This window comes from Arachis ipaensis, chromosome B06 (assembly GCF_000816755.2).
Source record: "Arachis ipaensis cultivar K30076 chromosome B06, Araip1.1, whole genome shotgun sequence".
Taxonomy (NCBI): Eukaryota; Viridiplantae; Streptophyta; class Magnoliopsida; order Fabales; family Fabaceae; genus Arachis; species Arachis ipaensis.
Genome location: NC_029790.2, coordinates 107,775,434 through 107,787,448, shown reverse-complemented (window position 1 = coordinate 107,787,448; position 12,015 = coordinate 107,775,434). Strand labels below are relative to the sequence as shown.

Sequence of the window (12,015 nt, the reverse complement as noted above, 5' to 3'; positions counted from 1 at the left end):
TGAATGGAGGTTGAAGGTGGCATGGAGACTGGACAGTTTGGAAGCTGAAGTAAAATCATTGAAAATGTTAATAGTTTTCCTGTTTGTGGTAGTAGTCCTTAATGTAATGGTTTGTTGTTTGTTATCTAGTTCCAAGTAAAACAAAATGTGTTGATATGTCATGCTGTAATGAGAGTAATTTGTTGAATGAGAATAGATGTTGCATTTGGTTATTTAAGATTAAGACTACACAATCCAATTCAAAGGTTCCAAACCAATTCGAATCACTATTACAGAAAGATGTACTAAGGAATGAATAAAATTAGTAGTCAAAGTACTCTTAAACATTGAGTTGCCATGGAAGGCTAGTTGTCACATTGTCTTAAGGAGCAAAATAAAAAGGTTTTACATGAGGATACAAACCACAGCAAAGTATGCTAGACAAAATAAAAGGGCATAGTACAACTTTCAATTACATAGATAACCAAAATGTTGATAATGGAAGTTCAATTGCCCCGTGCAAAAAAACATAAAGTATCCTCACACAAAAACAAATTCAACCAGAATACATTTCAACACCAATCAAAGTCATTTATCAGTCTTTCTTGGGGGCTTGAAACCTAGAGTAGGAACGAAGGTCATAAAGTTGGCAAGCTTCTTAGCAGTGGCTGAACTAGTCCCCTTGATTGTCTCAGCAGAGATAGCGAAAAGCCTGATATTCAAAATAGTTTCCACTTGGACAGTTATAATAGAGGTGAGCTCCTGATTCATCCATTCCACCGACCAAGAGGCCAACCCCATAAGGACGTTTCCATGACCGCTGGGTGCAAACCTGCCATTAAAATTGCATCACAAGAGAAAGAGCTCTTATAATAAATTCAGCAAATACTTCTTTCTTTCATACATCAAATTTGTAGATATTTACAAAATAGACATTATACATGCCTTAATATGCATAGAGTTGCATATATCTTCAACACCCCACCACATATCTTCAAAGTAAAGCCAGGTAAACATAGAGTTGCATGACATAGATGTTGCCCCATTCAAGATTTCCTCTCACTCCATTAATATGTTGCATAGATTCAATGAGCTATTCAAACTTCAGACAGATTGTGGACCAATGGCCTCTCACAAACCAAATTAGAGGAAGCACATCTAGTTAATGACTATAACTCACCACAAGGCACACTAGGTGAACTGATTCCCCCATCATAGCTAAATAGCTTTCCCATTACATTAGCATCAAAGACACCAAAGAATATTGTTAGTTTTTGCATGCAGCTAACTAGTCATTTCACATTTAAGAGCTCAGCTCAATAGCCTTCAAACAGAATAAGAAAAGATTGACAACATTTCAAAATGCACATCCCATAACTAACTTTGAGGTCCATCACAAATACATTCAAAAACAGAAGACAAAAATTGCAAATTAAAACATATTTGTAATAATTTCCAGCCACTTAGTTCGAATGTACAAACTACAAGCAGCATAACCACAACATCTCATATTTAACACTATAGCAATCAGTACCAGTTTAAAGAAACTTTTTGTTTTTAACACTCAATACCACTGCAAAAGGTAATAAATACTTAAAAGAATGGAATTTGAACATATATGATAATAGCTGATGCCATATACAATCATCCTTTCATCATAGCCAATTTTAGCACCATAACCGAGATGACTAAACCACACTACAAAACCCTCAATTCATCATAAAAGAGAACTTCCACACTTCATCACTACTCACAGTTACAAATAACACCACAAACCTAAAAACCAATCAATTCCACCGCAATTAACATAATCAACAATTATAGGACTGTCAAATTTGACAATTCAAATTAATAAAAAAAATACCAAAACTGCATATGCAAATCCAAACATTTCAAAACACAAAATAAATCCTAGCATAGCAATTGCACCATAGCAATTGCACGATCCAAGAACCAAAACAGTAACAAAAAACCAAAAACCCTAAACCTTGATACCTGAGCCTTGTCAGCGAGCTGAACGACGAGTCGTCCAACGGGAAGAGGAGACTCGTAGGTATAGGAATAGTTGATGCATTCGTTGCGCATGTAGCGCGAGAGAACGCGGCCGTCGGCAGTGAGTCCGGCGATGGCAACGCCGATGTGGTCATCAACTTTGAAGATCTTCTTCTGGTGAGAAGAGAGCTCGGAGTTGGCCTTGTTTTGAATCCACTCTGCGTACAAAACGACGCCGAATCATGACTATCTGGGCATCCACTCAAAACGGCGTCGTTTTCCTTCTCGGCCAGCGTGGCAGTTAACGTCACACATCAGCAGACGTTAGCCAAGTCATCAAACGAATTGACGGAAGGACGAACCTGATTCAGTCGTGTATCTTACAAGGACTCTTTTGATTAACTTTATCTTTCGGGGACTAATATGGAGATCGAGGTATCTTTCAGGGATGAATTTGAGTATTAACTCAAAAAAAAAAAATACAACAAAAAATCAACATGCAAAGAAAAAAAAAGTAAAAGACCATATCTAACATAAATAAAAAGGAATATAAAAATTAAATTAAATTCATATTCATTTGAAATAAAAAGGGAAAAACACAGAAAAGATAACAATCTATCATAGACTACTAATTCAATAGGAAAAGACATGATTCAACAAATCTAATGCTATTATAGAGTCATAAATTATCCTACAATCCATTCACACCAAACTGAACCCTACCACCTCATCATAGACTTCTAACCCATATACTATACTTCTACCAAATTCATATAACAAAAGTACATCAATCAACATAAGTACCTCATATCATTGCATCATAAACATTACACTAAACTGAGCCTAGAAAATAGATTCTATAATTATCAAAAATTTAATTTTACATATATAGGAGTTAGGAGACATATAAAAAGTAAAATCTTATTGGGAATATCAAGTATCTCTCTGAATCACATCAATAATGATAACTAAGATGAGAGATCAATAAAAATTAACAAATATTATCCCTTATAAAACAACTCAAATTTGAGGGCTTTAAATTAGTTACCAAAAACGAATTTGACACCTTTAGATGAGAAAATATAAAATTGAGAAATTTGAGACATTTAAATATAATTTACATCCATTAAATATAACATTTTCTTTCCTAACAAATTGCCTAATTAGAAAACTTGTCATTTTAATAAAAAAGTATTATCCAATTCAAGTGGCTAAATCCTTTTTAAACTGATTAGGTATTCACCAAATCAAGTAACTAATTCAAGCGACTAAATATTTTTTTAAACTGATTTTAACACAAACAAATCCTATACTTTTTTGCATTCAGAAAGTGCACACAAATCAATTAAAGAAAAATCACAAAAACATCTTTTATACAATTCAAGTAACTAAATCCTTTTTAAAATTGATTTTAACACACATAAATCCTACAGTTTGTGCATTTGGATCAACAGTGTAATGAGATGAAAGGTAATTAAGTCGTCGTTGCATCAATCAATCAATCAATATTATTTTGAAAACAAATGCCAAAAAGAAAGGATTTGCCACAGAAAAGAAAAGGTAAAGATTGACCTCATATAATGTACGAAAATACCCATTCATAGCATAAACTTAATCATTTAAACAACTAACTCGATATCAACTCATCATCATTAGAGGAAACGGTAGCACCTTGCATATAATGCATGAAAAACTTAGTTCTTCCTTCTCCCCCTTCTAAATGTTCCTAAAAAAATAAATTGAAAGTAGATATAAGTTTATTGGATGCAACAACAGACAAACAGCAAAAATAGAGATTTTGAGAAATAAGAAGTTAAAGAAAATATTAACAACTCAAATGATGTTTGGTATGTTAATAGACACAATCTTAACTTCAATTTCACCATAATAATGTCCTAAACATAAAACATGATTTTAATTTCTGAATCTCAAGTAAAAAAACCTATAGCTAATTATTAATTAAAAGAAAATAAATAGTTAGACTAACAAAAACAAACACTATACACTAACATATCACAATTTAAAAAATAATAAGGGTTAGAAAAACAAGAGTTGGAGTTCCAGTAGGAAACAAATGGAAAAAAAAAAAAAGCAGAACAGCAACCTTTTACCTCACTCCACTGATAAGCCTCTTTAGTTGTTCTTTAGTTGTACTTCATTGCTTGCAGTCATAGCCTGTTGGCCTGATTACCTGAAATTATAAGATAACGAAGGATTAAAACTAATTCATAAATTCAAATGGAAAACAAACTTAATATCCAACAATTCTTACTCTAAGCCTACTATTTTTCTCATTCAATAAACTTTTTTTGTTTTCTTCACATCAAGAATGGAAAAATAAAATGGACATACATAATCATCTATAGATTCCCTTAAGGAAAAGCCTCTTTATTGGGATCACCATAAGTTTACATTTAAATCAAAGTAGAGATATAACAAACAAATTTTAAATATACTTTAACACAGAAATAATCCTAGTTCTAATTCAATACACCAAAGTATGATAGAAATTTAAAAAACTATTATTGACAAAAAAAAGCAAAAAGAATTACTAAAAAATACAAAAATGCAAAAAGTGACAAAAGTAAAATAAATTAAAAAGATACACACAAAAATTTCAAAATGTAAGAAAAAACTGAAAACGAAGAAAAGATTGAAAAATCACAACTTATTAATATAAGAAACCCAATATATAAATTAAAAATTAAGAACGATTGTAAATCATTCTCATTACCTAGAGCAATAGCCAACAAATTCTAGTGTCGTGTAAATACATTGTAGTGATATAGCATTAAGCAAATCAAAGCCGACATAGTCCAAAACGCAACCACCGAAAATATTCCTTTGCTTTGCAATGGCTATGGGCTACCACAACTCCACACACCTGATCATCACGCTCACCGGAAGGTCAAGCCAGCCTAGAAGATCCAAAGGAAAAATACAACAGAATCACTAGAATTGTGAAAAATGAAAACTTAGGAGGATGGCACAAATTGCGAAACGTTGGAGATCACAAGCTACAGATTGGAATCGAGAAACACTAAGTCGGAGTGATTCTTAAGGGAGAGAATCGAGTCTAATATAAGGAATAGAAATTATTTAATGGTGACTTTTGGATTTTGGCTTGAACTTGACCCATCAAATTCTCTAAGTTACAATTTAAATGTTTGCAGATAATTATCATGATGTATATTTAGCTTTTTATTATACAAAAATACATATATCATCAAGAGAAGTGTATATATTAAAAATTATAAGAGAAAGAAAATAAGTTATTTTTAAATAATAAATATAAAACTGTATACACTAAAATCTATTAAGTATCTGAAGAGGCATACTAAAATTAATTGTCAGCTATTAAAAGTTTAAACCTTTTTCAAATAATAATAATAATAATAACTAAAAAAAATTCTCCTTTTTATCCTATATTGAATATTAATTATAGATATCACCATTTTCTTTATGTCATGAATGCGAAATTAATAACAATAAATATCACAATAATAACAACGTCACATATTATCCATATTAAATAGGATATACTTTATTTTTAGATTAGATGACGATATATTACATTATTTGAAACTGAATTTAAAATTGTTCATGAAAACACTAATTTTATACTTTGTCATAAAGAAACTATATCAATAATAATTTAATGTTTCTAGCATTTTAATACTATAATTATTATTTTTTACTGTAATATTATTATTATTACTATTTTAATACTAACAATATGAAAAATTAAAGCAAATAAGCAATACCCTTCATCACATTATTATTCTAATACTAACCTATTTTGGTTGAAGAAAATCCGGATTGAAGCATGATCTAAAGGCGCATCAGCATGCACCACATCCTCCATTCCCCAACAGATTTTTAATGCAGTTTCAAATACATCCAATTGTTAGAAATCTCCAAACCCAATTACATTGGAAATTTCATAAAAAAGAAAAGATATGTCTTTACAAAATAGATATTCAGGAAAATAAAAACCAAAAAAATAGAGAAAAAACAAAAGAAAGAATTGTAAGTAAACATATAAAAACTTTTCCCCATTAAATCTTTAATAGAGAACAATATGAAACATTATAAAGCCACACAAAAGAGAACAAATTACACATAATTTATACAACAATAAGCAAAATCGAAAATGACTTACCTTAACTTCCTCTGAGAGCTTCGTCTCTCAACCGGATAAATGATCACATGTCTCTAGCTTCAAATAATACATGAAAGCTGAGGACAAATAACAAAAAGAAATTTGAGGGCTTTAAATCAGTTACCAAAAATGAATTTGACACCTTTAGATAAGAAAATATAAAATTGAAAAATTTGAGACATTAAAATATAATTTACATCCATTAAATATAACATTTTCTTTCCTAACAAATTGCCCAATTAGAAAACTTGTCATTTCAATAAAAAAAGTATTATCCAATTCAAGTAACTAATTCAAGTGGCTAAATCCTTTTTAAACTGATTAAGTATTCACCAAATCAAGTAACTAATTCAAGCGACTAAATATTTTTTTAAACTGATTTTAAAACAAACAAATCCTACACTTTTTGGCATTCAGAAAGTGCATACAAATCAATTAAAGCAAAATCACATAAACATCTTTCATACAATTCAAGTAACTAAATCTTTTTTTAAACTGATTTTAACACGCATAAATCCTACAGTTTATTCATTTGGATCAACAGTGCAATGAAATTAAAGGTAATTAAGTCGTCGTTGCATCAATCAATCAATCAATATTATTTTGAAAACAAATGCCAAAAAGAAAGGATTTTCCATAGAAAAGAAAAGGTAAAGATTGACCTCATATAATGTACGGAAATACCCATTTATAGCATAAACCTAATCATTTAAACAACTAACTCAATATCAACTCATCATCATTGGAGGAAACGGCAGCACCTTTCATATAATGCATGGAAAACTTAGTTCTTCCTTCTCTCCCTTGTAAATGTTCTTAAAAAAATAAATTAAAAGTAGATATAAGTTTACTGGATGCAACAACAGACAAACAGCAAAAATAGAGACTTTGAGAAATAAAAAGTTAAAGAAAACATTAACAACTTAAATGATATTTGTTATGTTAACAGACACAATCTTAGCTTCAATATCACCATAATAATGGTCCTAAACATAAAACATGATTTTAATTTCTGAATCTCAAGTAAAAAAAAAAACTATAGCTAATTATTAATTAAAAGAAAATAAATAGTTAGACTAATATAAGCAAACACTATACACTAACATATCACAATTTAAAAAATAATAAGGGTTAGAAAAACAAGAGTTGGAGTTCCAGTAGGAAACAAATGGAAAAAAAAAAAAAGAAAAACAGAACAGCAACTTTTTACCTCACTCCACTAATAAGCCTCTTTAGTTATTCTTTAGTTGTACTTCATTGCTTGCAGTCATAGCCTGTTGGCCTGATTACCTGAAATTATAAGATAACGAAGGATTAAAACTAATTCATGAATTCAAATGGAAAACAAACTTAATATCCAACAATTCTTACTATAAGCCTACCATTTTTCTCGTTCAATAATTTTTTTTTGTTTTCTTCACATCAAAAATGGAAAAATAAAATGGACATATATAATCATATATACATTCCCTTAAGGAAAAGCCTCTTGATTGGGATCACCACAAGCTTACATTTAAATCAAAGTAGAGATATAACAAACAAATTTTAAATTGACTTGAACACAGAAAAAATCCCAGTTTTATCTAATTCAATAGAACAAAGTATGATAGAAATTTTAAAAACTATTGTTGACAAAAAAAGCAAAAAAAATTACTAAAAAATGCAGAAAATGACAAAAGCAAAATAAATTAAAAAGATACACACACAAAATTCAAAATGCAAGAAAAAACTGAAAACGAAGAAAAGATTGAAAAATCACAATTTATTAATATAAGCAACCCAATATATAAATTAAAAATTAAGAACGATTGTAAATCATTCTCATTACCTAGAGCAGTAGCCAACAAATTCTGCTGTCGTGTAAACACATTGTAGTGATATAGCATTAAGCAAATCAAAGCCGACATTGTCCAAAACGCAACCGCCAAAAATATTCTTTTGCTTTGCAATGGATACAGGCCACCACAACTCCACACACCTGATGATCACGCTCACTAGAAGGTGAAGCCAGTCTAGAAGATCCTTTACCTTGATTAAAAACAAACATGCAAAACAACTCAAATCCTCGGCAAAGGAAACACAACTTAAAATCCCAAATAAAAAAGATAAAAAGTTCAAAAACAAAGAAACTGATAGAGGGATTCTGAAGTTAAATTCACCTTCCAATAGAATAGAGAGACCTCAAAGGCTCACAGTGAAGTTCAATGGGATTTGCAGCCTCTACAATAGCCCGACTGCTGGCAAGGGCATAAGGTACTCCTCAGCACAGGTGCAAAGGACACATCGGAAAGTTCAAGTAAAGCAATAGATAAGCATTTTATCCAATAAACAGTAGAGTTTCTAGGTGTCTCTGAATAATCTCTGTTCTCTTTCTTATATTGCAGTCCTCAAACACATCTAAGTGTCTCAAAATTGAAATTTTTTAATAACTAATAGTATTTCAAGAAAAATAGGTTTTTTTCCCATTTAAAAAAATAATTAAAAAAAAATTTGTCACACCATATCAATCCAAGAATCAATGGTGACTTCCTATAATACAAATACACAAACATATTATATAATAAGTGATTTATACATAAAAATTACCTTCTCTTTTGTTTTAGCGATCAATTCATGTGTACTTCTCTTTCGTCTTTCTTCTCAGACATCCCAAGATCTTCATCAAATGAAAGAGACAAAAACACCTAAAGCATTATAAAACAACAAACATCACTCAACAGCTTTGTGTTGAACGAAAAACCTTCCATAGAAAATTTAATGAGTTTTGCAAAGAGAATTTATGATTCTATCACTTTATCAGTTTATAAAGAACAACATCAACTTATTAGAGAAATAGAAAATTGACAACATACAGAATTCAAGCATAAAATAGAACTAAATGAATTAGCAACCACCATTAGAAACAAAACCCATTCAATGGAATCAGGATGCAACTGACAATTATTAGTCTTAATATAATTTAACTTTTATAAAATAAAACAGCTCAAACCCTGGGCAAAAAAATGCAACTGAAAATCCCAAATAAAAAAGATAAAAAATTCAGAAGCAGGGATAGAGAAAATCCGTACATCAGGGAGACACCGGTTGAGATCCCGAGCCAGAATTTGTCAACCAGGTTAGAAGTGTAAGTGATAACCACATCATTTTAAAGGAACAAATGGAATCGATATACTCTACCTATTTAGGAATCTGGATCAAGTAAACCTAGTAATCAACACACAAAAAGGATCTCAAACTACAAATATGAGTCAAAATAAAAATTCAAGATTATTCCAAACTACACACATACAATAGAATTATAGATTACTACAGAATACATCCTTTCATATAAAAAACAAGGAATCACATGAATCAATTGTCAAAGGGAATATCAACACATATCAAAAGTATAACCAGAACCATATTTAGCACCTAGCACAAAGGCTGGCCAATTGGCTCCAGGTACTCCCATCCTCCAGCCCTAGCAACAGCACCAACAGCCTGAAACATTCATATATCACGGAATCATTAGACTACTGCAAATATATGAACCTCATATTTCAATTGATTAAAAAGAATAGTGATTCAAGGGAAACCCCATCAAACCAAAAGACATTTGATTCAATAACCACAACACTTGCTGGATCAGACTGGGAACCCTCGCTCAATCGGCTGTACCGATCCATTGGGCGGACACAATGAAACCGGATCTGATGGAATAGCAAATGAAAAGGTTCTTCATTTTCTACACTAAGAAAAATTGATGACCACATCAAGCACAAAAATAACACAACAAGAAACCCTCCACAAACTTAAAAATCAAATGAACTATAAATTTTACCTCGACCCGGTCACGGAGATGGTTGAAACGGCAGTGGGAACCATAGCCACAGAATCTAGTCCTCAAATAGTAGATACAATCAGCCTCACCAGGTCTTTGGGGATAAAATTCCTCTGTAGCACCCAATCTTATTTGCCACACAGCCTCTGTATTTTTCAAAATCAGGATCACACACACTTCACAATACCCCACATTCTCCTATAAGACAAATCACAATCGCAAAAAACCACAAACATTAGGAAAAAACGGGAAATAATTTTCATATTTTATTTTATGAACAAAAAATGAAAAAAACAGAGCGGTTGGGGCATTATATCAAATCTAACATAATACCATACCTTTGAGTCAAATTCTGATCCACTTCAGCCATTGATCAGATCGGGAACCCTCACTAGATCGCCCGTACAGCTCCATTTCGCAGACACAAGGAAATCGGAGCTGATGGAATAGAAAATGAAAAAGGTTCTTTTGATGAGATCTATTTCTGGATCTCATCATAACAATCGATCGTTCCTCCTCAGCACCTCTCTGAAACTCCACAGATTTCCATCCTAATCCTCAGAGACCGTTTCATGATTCACACTATAGGAGATGCGTTAAAATTCCAGAGAAGTAAAAAGAAGTGGAATCAGAATGAGGATTTGCAAAAGAAAGAGAGAGAAGGGAATAGGGCAAGAACGAAGGAAAAAGAACAAGAAAGAGAGCAGGCAAACGATGGCAAAGGTGGCAAGAGTTATCTGAAGGAAGGGAAAGAAGGGAGGAAGAAGCTCAATTTGGTGAAGCTCAAGGAGATGAATAGGGTTTCAAAGGGAGAGAGAGAAAGAAGAGAAGGAAGGGACACCATAAAGAAAGAAAGAAAAGAGAAGGAAGCTGACGAAGAAAGAGAAGAGTAAGAAGCTGAGTTATGTGCAGGACCCTTGAAAAGACATTTTTTGAACTAAAAGAAAACTCTAAAAAGCCACAAAATGCCACTTCGGATATGATTCCTCCTCTATACCATTGTTACTAGCGTGATAACCCGTGCAATGCACGGGATTCACGAAATTTAAACCTTTTTAAAAGAAAAATACTAAGAATATAATTAAAATGTATTCTATAAAAATATATATGTTGTATTAATTTTGGATAATTACAAAATTATCACTACACTAAAATAAAAAAATAGAATACAACAATTATTCAATATGTCAATAAATGGTATAACATTTTTTCTAAGATAATAAAAGATAATAAAATATTCAAACAATTGTTAGACACTAAAAAAACAGAAAAAAGAAGTCCAACAGAGATGTAGTTTACTATTATGTATTATCTTAAAAACACATAACGTCAAGATACCTACTGATAGCAAAACAAAATATATACAACATATATAAATTTGTTCATTAAACAAAAAATAAAATATGTCCAAGAAAACTTAACATATAATTCAAAATATCTATTAAATAGAGTTATACATAGGAGGCCTAATGTCGCTGAATCGACAACTCTATCTGGCGGTTAGCTATCGAGCCGAGTTTCAAGGTAATGATGTCCCCCTCCTTTAAATTGTATACTCTACAGTATTCATTCCACTCGACCCCAAACTTCCATTCTCCACATCTTCCTCCACTTTTCAGTAAGTGGAAAAAGAACACATTCTTCTCTACATTGGAATCTGGACCGGTGATTGTCCAAATCGAACCATCTCCAGATGGTTTAAGATACGCAAAAAATTTCGAAGCCAAATACTGTAACGAATAATTCATAGTTACCATAAATATAATATTTTCATACACAATGAATAACAGATTTAGGAAGAGCATCCAATAAGCTTGCAAGAAAAAAAATAAAAGAAAACACTCTTTTGAGATCAAGTTACCAATCTAGATTGTCCGAGATCCAAAGCTGTGATGATCTTTTCATAAGAAACCTCAAGAGCGTATCTAATTCAGGATAATATGAATATGTTAGTCACCACACTAAAAAATAGCAAGCTATCCCATGATATTAAAATCCAAAACACAAGGAAAAAAGTTACATCTAGCATTACCTAGGATCAGCCAATTCATTTGTCGTGTTA

General features: G+C 31.5%; 1 protein-coding gene and 1 long non-coding RNA gene across 7 annotated transcripts; both read right to left on the bottom strand.

The window, feature by feature from the left end:
* On the bottom strand, nt 306–2,211 carry LOC107647214 (proteasome subunit alpha type-1-B-like; the record flags this gene model as incomplete). Its single annotated transcript, XM_021105602.1, has 2 exons — nt 306–811; nt 1,975–2,211. Coding segments are annotated over 2 exons (378 nt in total), but the record flags the coding sequence as incomplete, so codon positions are not given.
* LOC110263458 lies at nt 2,598–10,792 on the bottom strand. 6 transcript variants are annotated; one of them, XR_002349143.1, is made up of 10 exons: nt 10,292–10,792; nt 9,954–10,097; nt 9,742–9,822; nt 9,545–9,613; nt 9,202–9,337; nt 8,720–8,789; nt 8,293–8,530; nt 7,962–8,161; nt 7,337–7,423; nt 2,598–3,697 (listed from the first exon to the last, which is right to left on the bottom strand). It is a non-coding gene; the product is annotated as an uncharacterized LOC110263458 (long non-coding RNA). The 6 variants fall into 6 exon arrangements; XR_002349144.1 differs by having other exon boundaries at nt 9,311–9,337; XR_002349142.1 differs by lacking the exon at nt 9,202–9,337 and having other exon boundaries at nt 9,954–10,151.